The 18,785-nt window shown below is 44.0% G+C and overlaps 1 protein-coding gene across 1 annotated transcript in view; it reads right to left on the reverse strand.

The window, feature by feature from the left end:
• The window catches only part of SPAG16 (sperm associated antigen 16), a 932,486-nt gene that overhangs the window by 520,928 nt on the left and 392,773 nt on the right, over positions 1-18,785 (reverse strand). The window contains 1 exon segment of the mRNA XM_030210425.1: positions 16,516-16,659. Coding sequence (XP_030066285.1) covers positions 16,516-16,659 — 144 coding nt within the window.

Raw genomic sequence — 18,785 nt, forward strand, 5'->3', positions numbered from 1 at the left:
AAATTCCTGGTTACTTACTGCACATGTATTAATTGGTTTCTTGAACTTATTGAAGATGAGAAGATGGCCGACAGGAAAGGAGCTCAGCAAATGAGCTCCCGAGGTCCAGAGAGAATAGACCCACCAGAGCCATCCCTAACTGGACCGGAACGGCCACGTTAAGAAATAAACCGAAGCCGGACCAATGCTGAAGTAAATATTCTAATCGGGTCCCTAAGGCGAACAGAGTGTTTCGACGAACACGTCCCCACCATGCGACCCATCCACCCGCTGACGACCGAGGCCTAAAGTGAACAGACACACCTGGGCCATTCGGTTGTAAGCGGATATCCGCAACCAGGCTGGAGAGGACCGGACAGGAGCGGAATTGCGGACGAGCTGCTGCTGGAGCAGCCGATCCAGATGGCATTGTTCCGGCCCATCACCCATCCTAGTTGAGCCCAGGTACCAGCAGGACCAACCAGGCCACAGGACTCAAGTAGACCCGACCGCGCGACAAGCCATGGGCCAAATACCTCTCTGAGGAACAGGCGGCGGTCTGGAACGGACAGGAGACGGACTCACGGACACGTGAACACCTGAACAAAGCCGCGGAGAACCCAGAGACCCGTGCAGCGGATGCCCCGACTCGGAGCTGAGGAAGACCCCAGAGACCTGCACGGAGGACACCTCGACTCCATGCACTCACCTGAAAAAATCTCCCGAACGCACCAGACATCCCTTCACTCGGGAATTCTCTTCCCTGGCGTTGATCCTGAGGAACAACGAAGTGGCAGAGCCTGAGAGGAAGGAATCACCCCACTGGGACACCCATCGAACGCACAATCCCCGGAGGACACAGAGCCTTAGACACACAACTTATCCAGCTAACAACCCATATGAGCGAGCTGCCTGGAACCGGAAGGCACACAGAGAAAGACGATAGCTGCAAATTCCGGGATAACCTACAAGTGGAGGACCTGCTGCAAATACCTCAATCTGCTTTAAAGGACCCTCCAAATGCCCCCTTTGCTTCAAAAGTGTCCTTAAATGATTCCACTGCTCCAGATGCAGATAGCAGGCCAAAAGACATCCTTCAAATGCTTAATCACCTTATTTACTCTAAGTGTGCTATATATGCTTTAAGTTATCTCTATATGCTTGCAGCATGCTGAAAGACTTACTTTAAATGCATAAATGCTCAATATACAAATAGATACACACATGAATGTAAGACACATGATAGCTGCATGATATGCTACCGAACACACTGCCTAAATTGAACTGCTTACTTGATTGCACCGCTAGAATGCACCGCTTGACTGCACCTAAATTGAACTGCTTCACTTGACTGCACTGCTTTATTGAACCAGATACCAGATACCACTCTGCTATGAATGCAATGTGTATAGTGATCTAAATTCGGCTGAAATAGATAAGTGCACTGCTCACATGGACACTATTGTAGACATTGTGTTACATTCTACCGCTATATTTTGTGAACTGTTTACAGGGACCCAGCTGTAGACACCGTGCCATATAGATAACTAACCCTATTGTAGACACCGCGTTAAATTCTACTGCTATATTTTGTGCACTGTTTATAGGGACCCAGTTACAGACACCGTACCGTAGGTGCATGTTGTACTTTACATCCTATATACTGTTGGTTCAGAAATTGCTGTAGAGTCTTAAACGCTGATATGAACCCCAGCAAAATACCCTTATCTATTGTTACATCCTACTTCTACACGCACATACAATCCATGATACATATAACAACAACCTCACAACCTACAAACCACACACGTACAAACCATGCCCTTCCAGAACAACAATAAAGACTACAACAAACCTAATACCCACAGAAACCAACAAGGGATAACAAAAAAAGAAAATACCAAACCCACACATCAAGAAAACAGACAACTATTAAAAATCACCACAAACCCAAGAGAGCAATACCAATTAATACAAATAGGCTACTCTAATGCTAGATCAATAATCAAAATAATCACATTGATAACTGATTGGATAACAGAAGATCACCTTGACTTCCTTCTCATCAACGAAACTTGGATACATGACTCTAAGGACCATATAATCCTAGAGCTTTGCCCACCAGGGTACAAAGGAGCTCATTTTCAAAGCGCTTAGACTTACAAAGTTCCATAGCAACCTAGGGAACTTTGTAAGTTTAAGTGCTTTGAAAATACACCTCAAAATCACCCACTGGACAAGAGAAGGAAAAAAGGCGGAGGCATAGCTATTATCTACAAATCCCAATTCACAGTCACAATAACAGCCGAATTCATCCTCCCCCAACTCAAAATAGCCTCAGTCAGAATCAACCACCCTAACCTTCATGATCAACTAAATATAATCCTATTTTACAGACCCCCAGCTAAATGGCAGGATGCCCAGCTACACTTCATGGACTTCATCTCAAATACCTGCATGTCCTCCCCAAATATTCTTATAGCAGGAGACATCAACCTTCATCTTGAAGACACTAACATAAACAAAGTACGCGAATGCAAGGAATTCCTTCAACTCTGGGAGATCCACTGGCCTAACATGCAACCCACCCACACGAAAGGACACACATTAGACATTATAACTTACAAATTTTCATCAGAAGCGAACCTCAAAATGAATGGTACAAAATGGACAGCCACACCATGGTCAGACCACTACAAGGCAAACACCTCCCTCCTCTGAAAAAGAAACACAACAAAAACAAGAAAAAAGAACATACACTACAAGAGGCAAAATAGACCCTCTATCATTCTGGCAACAAATATACACCGACGAATGGACAACAACTACAGACTCACCCCAATTTCTACAAGAATGGGACAACAGATGCAAAACAGTCATAGACAAGATAGCACCACTCCAAACTAGAACTTCACACAGGAAAAACTCAATCCCTTGGTTCAATGAAGAACTGAAGGAACTAAAAACACAGGTTAGAAGATTAGAAAGAGCTTGGACCAAAAAAAAAAAAAGACAATCACACACTCAATGAGTGGAAACAGTTACAAAGAAAATACAAATACAAAATCAGACAAACCAAAAGAACGTACTACAGAACTATAATAGGACCAAATTACAAGGATACGCATAAACTCTTTTCACTTGTAAACAATCTCCTAGACACCACACAGGTCACCTCGAATAGCACAGAAACCCCATCGGCAACCAACCTAGCGAAATACTTCAAGGAAAAAATCATAAAACTCCGACGCATGATACCAAGTAATACCACTGACTACACAAGCATCCTTGAATGCTTAGACCCAAAACCCGGGGAATACCCAGCCGATCGATCATGGACCAACTTTGATCTGATCTCAGTCGACGAATTCACACACTGGATCAGAAAATATGCCAAAACTCATTGTAAACTGGACACCTGCCCTACTAGCCTAGTAAAAGCCGCCCCCAAACAATTCAAAAGAGACCTCACAAACCAAGTAAATTACAGACTCCTAAATTTATTTATTTATTTTATTTTTGTTACATTTGTACCCCACGCTTTCCCACTCATGGCAGGCTCAATGCGGCGGGCAATGGAGGGTTAGGTGACTTGCCCAGAGTCACAAGGAGCTGCCTGTGCCGGGAATCGAACTCAGTTCCTCAGTTCCCCAGGACCAAAGTCCACCATCCTAACCACTAGGCCACTCCTCCACACGAACAAAGGAAATATCCTCCTCACTCCACTGCCAAAAGATGCTAAGAAAAGCACAATGGACCTAACCAATTACCGACCAGTTGCTTCTATCCCGCTCATAACAAAATTGATGGAAGGCATAGTGACGAAACAACTCATGGAATACCTAACCAAACACTCAATTCTACATGAGTCTCAATCAGGATTTCGCGCAAATCATAGTACTGAAACTGTACTAGTGTCTGCAATGAATTCATTCAAAAAAACTACCGCAACCAGCAAGAATATACTAGTACTACAATTCAACATGTCTAGTGCCTTCGACATGGTAGATCATGAAATATTACTACACCTGTTAGAATATTTCGGAATCGGAAGCCCAATTCTCAAATGGTTCAAAGGATTCCTCACCTCCAGATCCTACCAAGTAACAACGAACAATGACAGATCACCACGTTGGACACCGGAATGTGGAGTTCCCCAGGGATCCCCCCTTTCGCCAACTATCTTCAACCTTATGATGATACCACTAGCCAAACTTCTAGCCAATCACAACCTCAACCCCTACATATATGCGGATGATGTCACGATCTACATCCCGTTCAAAAGTAACCTAAACGAAATAACCAACGAGATCAACCAGAGCCTCCAAATCATGCATTCTTGGGCGGATTCATTCCAGCTAAAACTGAACCCAGAAAAAACTCAATGTCTAGTTATCACTTCCCAATACAACACAAACTACACTACCATAACCACACCATACGGCACACTTCCTATCTCAGAAAGTCTGAAAATTCTTGGAGTCACTATTGACCGAAACCTCACTCTTGAGACCCACGTGAAGAATATAACGAAAAAAATGTTCCACTCGATGTGGAAACTTAAGAGAATAAAACCTTTTTTCCCAAGAAACATCTTCCGCACCCTAGTACAGTCATTAGTGATAAGTCACCTGGACTACTGTAACTCTCTATACGCAGGCTGTAAAGAACAGACCATTAAAAAACTCCAAACAGCCCAGAACACCGCTGCCAGACTCATCTTTGGAAAAACTAAATACGAAAGGGCGACACCTCTAAGAGAGAAACTACACTGGCTACCACTCAAGGAATGAATTGAGTTCAAGATCTGTACTACCGTCCACAAAATCATCCACGCAGATGCCCCACTATATATGTTAAACTTAGTGGACCTACCGCCTAGAAACGCCAAAAAATCGGCCCACAAATTCCTCAATCTGAACTTCCCCAGCTGCAAAGGAATTAAATACAAACAGGCATACGCTACTACTTTTGCGTATAAAAGCACACAGACCTGGAACGCACTACCCATGGCCCTGAAAACGATGGACAATCTAACCAGCTTTCGCAAAGCTTTGAAAACACATCTCTTCAACAAAGCCTACTAAACACATCCTAATAAACCATTCTCAAATTACTCAGGTGCATCAAAACACCTTTCACAATACCTTATCTAGCACCTTACACCTAAATCATACCCCTTCAACCGATTATTGATTGTATTTAAGATAATGTAATGACTGCATCATAACAACACTCTGTAAGCCACATTGAGCCTGCAAAAAGGTGGGATAATGTGGGGTACAAATGCAATAATAATAATAATAATAATTGTAATTTGTGTTATATTCTGCACAATATTATGTTCTAGTAAAAAAGGCCCATTTCTGTTTTAAAGGAAACGGGCGCTAGCAAGGTTTTCCTGGGAGTGTGTATGTTTGAGTGAGTGTGTGTAAGAGTGAGTGTGTGAGAGAGAGTGAATGTGTGAGTGTGTGTGTGTGACAGAGAGAGAGAGTGAGTGGGTGCGAGTGTGTGTGTAAGAATGAGAGTATGTGCCAGGGTCCACCCTCCCTCCCAGTTCCAGGGTCATCACCCCCCCTCCCCGGTCTGTCTCCCAGTTGCAAGGCCCCCTCCTCTGCCTCCCTCCCTTCCTTCCTTCCTCCCTGTTTCCCCATTGCAGGGTCCTCCCTGTTTCCCCCTCCCACCTCCCAGTTGCAGGGTTTGTCTGTTTCCCCCCTCCTTTTGTCCTTGACGTTTTAAGGCACCCAGTTGCAGGGTCCCCCCCCCCCCCGCCTCCCTCCTTTCCTTCCTTCCTCCCTGTTTCCCCGTTGCAGGGTCCTCCCTGTTTCCCCCCTCCCTCTCCCAGTTGCAGGATCTGTCTGCCTCTCCCTTCCTTTTGTCCTAGACGTTTTACGGCACTGTCTATCTTGAATTTTAAAAGGACAATGTGTAGCAGCAGCTCCTAGGTTTCCTTGTTTTTGAGTGTATGCCAATGAGGGCTGCGTAGGGGAGTGGAAACAGAGATTAACCAATGTGCTTCCTTGCTTACCCTAGACTTGCTGTTCTGTCTTCCATTCCTGTCTATTAGACGTCCTGCAGCATCTGCTAGGTTTGGTTGCTTTGTTGTGAGTGAATGGGGATGAGCGATGCACTGCAGTCGGACCCGCTGGTCTTTCCCTCCCCCCTCTTGCGAGTGGACCACGACCGTCGCTGTGATCCCTCACCGGCCTCCTCGACATTGGACAGTCGGCGCAGCATCTCGCTTGCCGTCTCGCCGCCCTCCCTCTCCGTCCTCTCCGACAGTGCAAATCAGGAGCTGGAGAGCAGAGGGAGGGCAGCGGCGGTTTTTGGAGGGCGGTTAGTGTGCGTGTGTGGTTTGGGAGGTTCAGGCAGTCTGGTGCGATTCCTAGGCAGGGGAAGGAGTAGGGAAACATGCTCTGCGTGTTTCCCTACTCCTCCCCCTCCACATTGACACTCGCGGCTCCTCCCCTCTCCTTGACGTTTCCCTACTCCTCCACCTCCACATTGGACACTCGCGCCTCCTCCCTTCTCCCTGACGTTTCCCTTCTCCACCTCCACAGTGGACACTCGTGGCTCCTCCCCTCTCCCTGATGTCACGATCTACTCCATGAAGGACACCACCACCGGAAGCCACCAGGCAGCCTCAGAACGTTGGAGGTGAGCTTTATTATATAGGATTATTCACTTTATTGTTTGTAAGCCACATTGAACTTGAGTCTATTTCGGGCTAATATGGGATATAAATGTCATGAATAAATAAATAAGTAAATAAAATAGTTACTATAAATGTTGATAGCATACATTCACCAATATAGAGAACAATTCTTTCTTTATTGAAAAAGGAGGGGGTTGATGTAGAGTTTCTCCAAAAAATTCACTTAAAGTGTCTAACATCAAAAGTTATGAAGGGACTGGGTGGGCACACTGGAGTTTTCAGCTTTTTCCTCCCACAAGAGAGAGGTTGCCACTCTTATCCATAAACTCATACCCTTTACCCTATTCAAATAGCTACAAGATCCAAATGGTAGATTCATATTGTTAGTGGGGGAGCTGTGGGGGCAAAAACTTCTTCCAGGTAACATCAATGGCATCAGTACCTATGACCACCAGTTCTTTACCATCTTGCTATTTAACCTAACCCAATTTGAAGGTTATCAAGTTGTTCTAGGGGGGATTTCAACACTGTAGTGGACACAAAACTAGACTGCAAATCACCTAAGGCCCCGATGAGGAATGTTAAGCAGAAAGGGCTCAATTTTGATGGTCGATTTTGGGCTGGTCGATACGTGGAGAGCACTTCACCCTGACACCTTAGACTACACCTTTTACTCTCACCCTGATGAAGTCTATTCCAGACTAGATACATATTAGTCTCAACATCTCTTTTCCCAAAAGTAGAGAGAACAGCAATAATTCCTTCCACCCTGTCTGATCATACCCTGGTTTCTGCTTCACTCCAGTTTGTTTTTGTGCAAATCAAGAGGATATGGCAAACATCCTCCTCTCTGTTTCATGACACACCTTTTCACAAGGAAAGTGGCAGAAATATCTGTCATTTAATAACTCTGACGATGTTTCCTTATAAGAGGCAGCTAAAGCAGTGATGAGGGGGCATATCTTAGAATATACAGCCCACAAGAAAAAGAAACAAGAGGGGGAGATCTTAGTCTTCACCTGATACCTTAGAGAATGTAGGACCCAGCATATGCACTCACCCACACCTGCCCTACACAAAAAAACCCAGGACTTAAAATGCCATCTGAAACAACTGTTGAAGTGTAGGGTAGAGAGTGTGGTCTTCTCCCAAAAATTCACTTTCCACCACTGGGGTAATAAAACAGAGAAACTATTGGCCAGACTGACCCGCTCTTGGAAGACCAAGCATGTGATTACCAAAATTAAGTACAAAAAGGACACACCTTATACTAAAAATGAAGACATTGCAAAGCAGTTTGTGCTTTTTTATAAGAACCTATATTCTGCCCACCCAGAAAGTGAGGTCGCTAGGGCTCATTTCTTCCACAATTTAAAGCTCCCAAGATTGTCAGAGCACCAGGTGCAGCAGCTAAATGCCGCAATCATACCGGATGAAATCACTCAAGCAATGAAAGCCCTCAAACTTGCTAAATCTCCAGGACCAGATGGCCTTGGCCCCGAATTCTATAAAATACTGCAGGGTGGGGCAGGAGCATCATTACAGATCTATTTTCAGGGCTTGCTCCAGGGGCCCTGTGTGAACTCTGCATGTAATGCTGCATATAAGTTGCAAGATCCAAGACAACATGGTTTTACCAAAGGTAAATCGTGCCAAACGAATCTCACTGAATTCTTTGACTGGGTGAACGGAGAATTGAATCAGGGACGTGCTGTAGACATAATCTACTTAGATTTCAGCAAAGCTTTTAACACGGTTCCCCACAGGAGGCTCTTAAATAAACTTGACAAGCTGAAGATAGGACCCGACGTGGAGAACTGGACTAGGAACTGGTTGACGGACAGACACCAGAAGGTGGTGGTTAATAGAATTCGCTCAGAGGAGGGAAAGGTGAGTAGTACAGTGCCTCAGGGATCGGTGCTGAGGCCAATTCTGTTCAATATATTTGTGAGTGACATTGCCGAAGGGTTAGAAGGTAAAGTTTGCCTTTTTGCGGATGATACTAAGATTTGTAACAGAGTGGACACCCGGGAGGGAGTGGAAAACATGAAAAAGGATCTGCGGAAGCTAAAAAAATGGTCTAAGGTTTGGCAATTAAAATTCAATGCAAAGAAATGCAAAGTGATGCACTTAGGGAGTAGAAATCCACGGGAGACGTTTGTGTTAAGCGGTGAGAGTCTGATATGTATGGACGGGAAGAGGGATCTTGGGGTGATAGTATCGAGGATCTGAAGGCGACGAAACAGTGTGACAAGGCGGTGGCCGTAGCTAGAAGGTTGCTAGGCTGTATAGAGAGAGGTGTGACCAGCAGAAGAAAAAAGGTTTTAATGCCCCTGTATAAGTGGTTGGTGAGGCCCCACCTGGAGTATTGTATTCAGTTTTGGAGGCCGTATCTTGCTAAGGATGTAAAAAGAATTGAAGCAGTGCAAAGAAAAGCTACGAGAATGGTATGGGATTTGCGTTACAAGACGTATGAGGAGAGACTTGCTGACCTAAATATGTATACCCTGGAGGAAAGGAGAAACAGGGGTGATATGATACAGGCATTCAAATATTTGAAAGGTATTAATCCGCAAACGAACCTTTTCCAGAGATGGGAAGGCGGTAGAACTAGAGGACATGAAATGAGATTGAAGGGGGTCAGACTTAAGAAAAATGTCAGGAAGTATTTTTCCACGGAGAGAGTGGTGGATACTTAGAATGCCCTCCCGTGAGAGGTGATGGAGATGAAAACTTTAACGGAATTCAAACATGCATGGGATAAACATAAAGGAATCCTGTTTGGAAGGAATGGATCCTCAGTAGCTTAACCGAGATTGGGTGGCAGAGCCGGTGGTGGGAGGCGGGGGCTGGGTGCCCTGAAAATGGCAGATACAAATCAAGGTAAGGTATACACAAAAAGTAGCACATATGAGTTTATCTTGTTGGGCAGACTGGATGGACCGTGCAGGTCTTTTTCTGCCGTCATCTACTATGTTACTATCCTGCTTATTTTCGAATGAGAAGGCCGGCCATCTTCCGACACAAAGCCGATTTTCGCTGGCTTCAACTGCTTTCCGTCGCAGGGCCAGCAAAACTTCAAGGGGGCGTTTCGGCAGGGTATGGAAGGCGGAACGGGGGTGTGGTTACAAGATGGCCGACTTCGGACGATAATGGAAAAAAGAAGGCCGGCTCTGACGAGCACTTCGCCGGCTTCACTTGGTCCATTTATTTTCAGGACCAAGCTTCAAAAAAGTGTCCAAACTGACCAGATGACCACCGGAGGGAATCGGGGATGACCTCCCCGTACTTCCCCAGTGGTCACCAGCCCCCTCCCATCCTAAAAAAAAAAAAAAAATTAAAAACATATTTGTCATGGAGATACAGTATATTATGATGTTGGTATACTACGTATATATATTTCTTTGTTGTCTGAATTACATGTAACAAGATTTAAGCTTGTGTTAATTATATAAATGAATAAAAAAATAATAAAAAAAAAACAAAACCAAACATATTTTTGCCAGCCTCAAATGTTAGACCCAGCTCCATGACAGCAGTATGCAGGTCCCTGGAGCAGTTTTAGTGGCTGCAGTGCACTTCAGCCACGCGAACCCAAGTCCATCCTCCCCCTACCTGTTACACTTGTGGTGGTAAGTGTTGAGCCCTCCAAAGCCCCCAAAAACCCACTGTACCCACATGTAGGTGCCCCCCTTCAACCCTAAGGGCTATGGTAGTAGTGTACAGTTGTGAGGAGTGGGATATGGGGGGGATTTGGGGGGCTCAGCACCCAAGGTAAGGGAGGTATGCATCTGGGATCAATTTTTGAAGTCCACTGCAGTGCCCCCTAGGGTGCCCGGTTGGTGTCCTGGCATGTGAGGGGTTGGCCCCTCCCATGACCAAATGCCTTGGATTTGGCCGGGTTTGAGATGGACGGCCTCAGTTTCCATTATCGGTGAAAACCGATGCCGGCCATGTCAAACCCAGCCATCTTTGACATTTGACCGGCCCCAACCGTATTTTCGAAACGAAAGATGGCCGGGCATCTTTTTCGATAATACGGTTTGGGACCGCTGTTTGCTGCGCCGGCCATATAGATGGCTGGCGTCATTCGATTATGCCCCTCCACGTTACTATATATAGATATTTTACCAAAACCTGGGAGGGCGTTGGACCAATTAGGTTCATATAGGCCCATATCCCTGCTCAACCAGTACAATAAACTGCTGGCTAGCATTTTAGCAGCAAGGCTGAATAATTTTTTGCTCTTATTAATTCATGAGGACCAGGTGTGGTTTGTCCCGAGACGATACGCATCCATGAACCTCCTTGAGGTATTAGCGCTGCTAAGTCATGGTTGTCCCTGGAGGACAAGGCATTGATAGCCAGTTTGGATGTTAAAAAAAAACAGTGTTCAACATGGTGTTGTGGTGTCACCTATTCCAGACACTCCTGTGGTATGGTATAATGGGGGCCTTTGTGGATTGGGTGAAGGCTTGTTCAGTTGCCCTACTGTGCGTTTGTTGGTGAATGGTGGCTTCACTCTCTCTTTTGAACTACAGAGAGGCACAGGGCAGGATTGCCCACTTTCCTCATTGCTCTTTCTATTATCTCTTGAGCCCCTTGCAATAAAGATTAGAACAACAAATGATGTGGAAGGGCACCTGGCACATAACGTTGGGGGTCGACTTAGCCAAGGGCAAACTTAAATATCTAGGTATTATTCTCAGCCTTGACCATGCTGCTCTATATAAATATGTCTTGGATGTGATTGTAAAGTTGGGGCACCTGTGTCAAAAATGGATGCATCTTCCTTTATCTCTCTTAGGTCGTATAGAATTAGACAAGATGGTGCTTATTCCAAAATTACTATATCCTCTACAGACCCTTCCTCTATAGGTGTCCCAGAAAGATGAAAAGCACTTTTGTTCTACTATTCGGTCCTTTATCTGGAACAATAAGTCAGCTCGGATAGGCCATCCCAAATTGACCTTACCAAAGGTACAGGGGGGTTTAGGACCTTGCATCACACTTCAAATCCAAATAAATATTAAACTGGCTAAATAAGATTGCGATTTTACAGTGTTGCAGTTTTGTTTTGATGGATACATGAAGCTCTTACGGCTCATAAGAAGTAGTCCCTAGACAGCATCCTTGATAGCTGCACTGCACCACCCTCATTTTTGGCATACCTTCATAGATTGGGTCCTGAGAAGTCCCCGCCCAGTTCCTGCAGCCCTTCTGGCATGCATGGAGTTGGTGGCACATAAAGGAGTCCAGACAGGTGGGGATATCACCATTTCTCATTATCTACAGTAATACAAAGTTTTCACCAGGAATGGGCCCCTCAGTGTTCTACACTTGGAGAGAGGACTCCACTCTCATGATTGATAACATCTTAACTGTGGGGGGAGGACATATGCCCACCTTTTCACAGCTTCAACAAGTTTGGTTTCTGCCATCCACCCATCACTTCCCATATATCCAACTACGCCACTACATTCTCACTACGTAGTGGGTGCACGTAAAAATGAAATTACTGCCCTGGCCACACAATAGCCGAGCAGTAGTTCGGAACTGGTGCGCGCAGGTGCCTATGTGGCTTAGTAAAAGGGACCCCAATTGCCAGAAGTTACCATATAACTATTAAGATCACCTGAAATAAAGATTATTGGCTCAAGAGAATGTCTTCTTTCATGTGCAGAAACTATCTTCAATATCTTAATTTGCCCTGAAACTAACAGATATTTTAAACCCCTTATATTAGAATCAGAATAATCTTCAAGATGAAGTTTAACATCACCAAGCATGTAGAAATGAGAAAACTGGGCTGAAGCTTGCAAAATGGAATAAAAATATTGGTGCTGAATGTCTGCCAATTTTCTAGGTGGTCTATAAAATAAAATTACTCCCAATGAACCAAGAGCAGATTCATCTGAGATCTTACAAAACAACAATTCCAAGCCAGGAATCATTACAGAATGAACTAGGATGAAGGAAAAAAAAAATCTTTATAAACATTATTTTATAACCAGGGGGACAAAGTTCTAATAGCAAAAGAATATTCCTACCAGGGATCCAAGTTTCTATTATAAATCTGAATTCTAATCACAAATTTTAAATATTCCAACCATAAGGTTTTATTGCAGACTGACTGGGCATTAATGGGTCCTTTTACTAAGCTGCTGTAAAAAGTGGCCTGCGGAAGTGTAGGCATGTGTTTTGGGCGCGCTCCGGGCCAGTTTTTACCATGTCTGCACAAAAGGGCTTTTTTTAAAATGGGATAGGAAAAGGGTATGCAGTAAAACTGAAACCAGCGCGTGCCAAAAACTGGCCTGAGCCCTTAACGCCACCCACTGATCTAGCAGTAAGGGCTCATGCGCTACACGCTCGGTGACCAGTTAGCGTGTGCTAACTGCTGATTACCACCAGAAAGGCCGAGCATGGGAGGAAATAAATTAATAAATCATCCAGACATTATGGGTGCACGCCAAATCTGAAATTACCACCAGGAGGACACAGTAACCTGGTGGTAGTCTCATTTTGGTGTGCTCTGCATGCGCGTAGAGCCTAACATGCCTTTGTAAAAGGGCTCCTAAATTATAAACAAGGCACTGGAACAGCATGATTTAGAGAAGAAGCCAAGACAGTCTCCAGGAACTACTGTTAAAAAAAAAAAAGGAGAACATGTTCTAACTATAGCATAATTATATTGTTTCTTAGATGGTCTATTTCTCTCTATTACCTGTATGTTATGTTGCATAAAATCAGAATATTTATCAGACTATTTATTTATCTAACTCTAGACCTTTTATTATGTTAGAACTTGGATAGTGAGCCCTTGTGCCACGACTGAGCATGGTGGTTGAAGAGCAGCGTCGCACTCAGTCTGACAGCTGGACAACCCCTAGCTTCACCTGGGAAGTGACCACCATTCCCCGGGAGTTGAGCCCCCAGGGTCGGGCAGCCAGCAGGACTTCGGGAATGAACGGGGTTGGGCAGCCACAGACCTGGCAGGTGGTAGCGGCGGAAATATCCTGGTTCAATCTACGAGTAGGACAACAGCTGGGAAGAGATAGTGAAGGTCACTCCAAGGATCTGGCCCGGCAGCGAAGCAGGGAAGAGACTGGTTCAGTCCAAGGGTCAGGGCAGGCAGCAATACCATGGGTAGTCAGAGCTCTGTCCAGGGGTCAAGGCGGGCAGCAATACAACAGGTAGTTAAAGTTCACTCCAAGGGTCAAGGCAGGCAGCAATACAATGGGTAGTCAAAGTTCAGTCCGAGGGTCAAGGCAGGCAGCAATACAGAGAATCGTCAGGTCCAATCCGGAAGTCAGGTTACACAGGAACGCAGACAGTAGAACACACGATCTCGAGCACCAAACCTCTATAGCAATAGAAGCCAAAGCAAAGACTGAAGGCGACTGCAGTTCTTAAATAGTCCTCTCGTCAGTCTTAACCCCACTCAGCTGGGGAGAGCGGTCCGGGATTGGTTGGGCTCAGGAGAGAAGTGGAGTGACAGCGGGGGGCGGCCAATCCCATAATAATCCAGCGCGGTGAAGGAACCACGCCGGAAGGAAACCCCATCTCTGTAGACGCCGACAACCCTCATGGCTGGCGAGTAGGTATGGGCGGCCTAGCAGGCCGGAATGGCCTTGACCGACGTGCCGCACCCATGACCGGCCATCGAGCCCAAGGCCGGCCTCCAAGACCACAAGGTATGGCCGACCATTGCGGCTGGACCGAACATGGCCGGCCACCGCTACTGGGAGCGAGACCGAAGGCGCCTTGGCCGTGCGGCCCGCACAGCAGGTACGGAACGTAACATATTAAGAGTAAAAACAACAGGAATATCAAAAGTAACTGAGTTATGTCTAGTCTCTCAACCCGCAACCACTCCCACTAAATAAAACAATAAAGCTAAAACTAACACATGACTAAAAATTCATATGGAATATAAAACAATTACTAAAAACATTGTATCCTAAAATGTGTCCTAACAATAAGACTAATACTCTAGGGGCCCTTTTACAGAGCGGCAGTAAGCCTAATGCGGGCATACCGCTCGCTCTTCCGGGACTACTGCTGGCCCAACGCAGCCGCCATTGGTAGTCCCACCCCAAGCACGCGCCATTTCCAGGGAAAAAGAAAACCCCCGGAAATAGCTTGTGCGATGGTAACCTGGCAGTAATCAGACATCGCTGCACACTGCTCGGTTACCGCCGGGTTAGCGCAGGAGTCCTTATCGCCACCTCAATGGGTGGCAGTAAATGCTCCCTTTCGCATGGCCATGTGGTAAGAGTTTTCTTACCACATGGCCATGTGTGCCTTTTTACCTGCTTTGGAAAAAAGGGCCTGGCGTGCAGGAAATACGGCCCCCACCGCTAACGCAGGACCCTCTAAAGTCCCAGATAAACCTCATCAATCTGAATTAAAGCCAGTTGCTCTCCCATTGGCTCCCCATGAGACTCACTAAAGAGCGCTGAAGCACCTGTCACTAAAAATAAGACCTTCTAGGTTAAGTTCTTCAGTCTAGAGTTATCAAGCAGCTCAAAGGAAACTTTTATTAGCTGGGATAATATCATAAGGTCTCAAGACACTGTGGGAGGTTTCCTAGAAGCAAACCCTACATCGGTTTGATGACATTCATTCATCACTAAGACACTTTATCATCAAGACACTTTTTCACTATGGACATTTCATCACGTGACATTTCATCAAATATTCAAGCTAAATGTATTCAAATTATATGCATGAAAATTTATTTTGCAGCATGTGGGGAATGCCAGCACACATCCATGCCTGTTCCTTTCCACCTAAATATGAGCCTCGCTAAAACTTCTCCCACAAATAATTTTTACAAGGCTCATATTTAGGCGTGGAAGTATAGTGTTTTCATCACTTGAAACTTCAACACATGCAGAAAGCTAAATTTACTCAAATTATATGTGCAGAAAATTGAGCAAAGATATTTACATTTAAAATAAGACATATCATATAATGCACATGAATATGCATGGAAAACTTGTGCACAAAGGTGACAAAAAATCGAAACTATGACAATTCATAATCAGCAGGCAATTACATAGTACATATCAGAGTTGGGTGGGGGAGGATGGGAATAGGGCAAGGGGAGGAAGCGAGGTAGCGTCTTGGAGACCTGTGTAGATAAAATAGCAAGGAGCATCAAGAAGGATGTGTGACTTCAGTATGTGTTTAGCGAGGCTCATATTTAGGTGCAAATGAACAGCTGCCAATGTGTGCTGGCACTTCTGGTTTCCTTTGGACATGTGCACAAAGAAGACATGATTACTGGCAAGGTCCACGCCATTTACTGCTAGTTTTCCACACATATAATTTGAATGCATTTAGCCTGAATATGTGATGAAGTTTAGCTTGATGAAATGTCTGTGATGGTGAGGTGCTGTGTGATGAAGTGCCAGATTAAGGTGATGAAAACGCTGTTCTTCTGCACCTAAATATGAGCATCGCAAAAATTTAATGTGTAAGAAATTTTTGGGAGGCACATATTAAGGTGCAAAAGAACGGGTGCGGATGTGTGCTGTTATCCTCCCCCATTTGATACATGTTTTCCATGCATATAATTTGATACATCTAGCTTGATTATGTGATGAACTGTTGCATGATGTAATTTCCATTAAATGTCAGGTGATAAAGTGTCTCGGTAATGAAGTGTCAGTGATGAATGGTCAGGTGATGAAAATGTCCTTATACCGCTGAATTATCAGTACCCGTGTGTTTAAGTAAGCATGTATGGGTTTGTTTGTGTGTGTAGATATGAATATCTATTTCTGAGCCAAACACTGGTAAAATCATGATGCTTTCATTTTTTCATAATAAAGCTATAGAGATTATTTTTAATGTAAGAATCTATTTTCACATACCTTGGATGGAAGCAGCAGCCAGAAATCCAATCTGTATGACCATCACCTGTCATGATGAGCTCCCCTTTAATGATGGACCACATTTTCCACAAGTGGTCATCACTACCAGTGACTAAGATCTCTTTGCGTGGATGCAATGCCATGCTGTGAACAGAAAGGAGGGATGGTGTAAACAAGAGCACATAAAAATAAATGATTTAAGTCACAATGACATTTAAGTGCAGAGGGAAGCCAAAGGCACAGGTGGTTTGTGTCATAAGCATTATGGACTTTTTCTTTTGATGTGACTGATCATGAGAGCTGAGAGTAAACAGAAACTGTCAATTTTTAATTAGCAATAAAAAATGGTATGGACAAGCTCTACTATTACGTAATAAAAAGTTTAAAATTTTACTGTTGCAAGTACAGTAGAAGAAATCAACAAACTATTATCAGTAAAAAAGATTTAATCACCACTTGCTTAAGTACAGCATACATCACACACAAATATTAAACTGGCTAAATAAGAGAACCCAAAATATATGTTAGCTTTCCTGGTCCACACATGATGCTGAAAGAGGTAATCATTTCAGCACTGCGAGTTTCAGGTAAACTTATGTGTATGACCTCTCTTAGCAATTATAATTGTTTGTTTTGTTTTGAGTCCTGACCGTGCTGCGCTTAGGCCATTTACTAAGGCACTTTAAAATATGTGTCCACTCATATTTTTAACACATGTTTACAAATGTTTATTGTGTCAGCACTTACTTTCACAGGCAGACATGGGACCTTGATGAACCAGTTGTACTTGGACTGACAGACTGTTGTTTATAGTTTTAATGTGTTATGTGGCTGTTTTTATTATTATTATGGTTATGTTGTATTCCGCTTGGATAAAGTCAGATTATATATAGAAATAAATCAAATCAAAATCAAATTTTACCAGCCTATTTTATAAAGGTGCATAGGCACCTCTTCTGCGTTCATAAAATGGTCAAAAAATAAGCATTTTTAAACACTTTTTGTTTTGGCTTCCTGTTCTGCAATTACCCTTTCAATATCTTCACAAGCACACCCTCTTCCAAGACTGCAATGATTTCTTGATGGATATATGCATTCTATTTGATACAACAACTAAAGGGCAATTCTATAAGGTGCACCTAAATTTAGGCAATAATGCACATATATTTGTAGAATAATAGCACTTATATGCGCGATGGGTGCCAATAATTGGCAGTTATGCATATAAGCACTAAGGCACCATTTATAAAATCTACACAAGTCCCTAAGCATGCAACAGCATGGGGGCATTGACATGGGTGGATCAATGGTGTTTTGCCTAGCAACACATGCAACTTACTAGATGAAATAGCACCCTCATGAACAAGAACCTCACGCAGGCATAACTCGATGCCATGGTTCAACGATGAACTGAAAAAGCTAAAGCAAAAAATGGGGTGGAGAGGGCCCAATGTCAAGAGATCAGTCACTACACACAAGGGTAAGATGCTCCAAGAAACTTTTATTTGGACCCAACACGGTCCTTGTTTCGGCTATATCAGCCTTCCTCAGGGGTCAATTGATTCATGTTCGGCGATATATCGATTGAAGGAGCATTTAATGATCAATTAATAATAATCATAAAAGCCTTTTTACGTTTTGTGCTTAATCCTTTAAAGAGCCAACACTTTTAAAGAGCCATCTACATGCACTCTATAGCCTCTGATCCCAGAACGACAATCGACAATGGCCAGCGTTTCGCACGGCTGCTTCAGGATGTTGCCATCCGGGACATATCCTTCCTTTGAAATTTTCCCCCACGCTTCTCCAACATTCTGAGGCTGCCTGGAACCGTGGTCTGCTAGGTGCTGTAGATCAAACTGACATCATGAATCCTAGCAGACCACGGTGTAAATCCCAATGCCTAAATTAGGCACGGAGCAAGTGTATTCTATAATGCGCAAAGATTTCAGAAACACCCATTACCTGCCTATTCCATGCCCACTTTTCAACTATGTGACTTATATTTATGCACACATTACAGAATATAATTAGCAAGTAGTGTGCATAAATTCTAATTAATGCCAATTAGTGCTAATCGGTTGTTAATATCCAGTTATCAGTGCTGATTAGCTTGTTAACTAATTAAGTTATGCACATTATTATGGATATGCTGCGATTTCCATGCATAAATCTTGGCGCATATATAGAATCCCATGGATAGTGCTACTAAGGAACATATTCATGGAATTGCAGAGGCATGCAATTTAGTAAACACCATTTAAATAACA

The sequence above is a fragment of the Microcaecilia unicolor genome, chromosome 7 (genome assembly GCF_901765095.1).
Source record: "Microcaecilia unicolor chromosome 7, aMicUni1.1, whole genome shotgun sequence".
In the NCBI taxonomy this organism is placed as follows: Eukaryota; Metazoa; Chordata; class Amphibia; order Gymnophiona; family Siphonopidae; genus Microcaecilia; species Microcaecilia unicolor.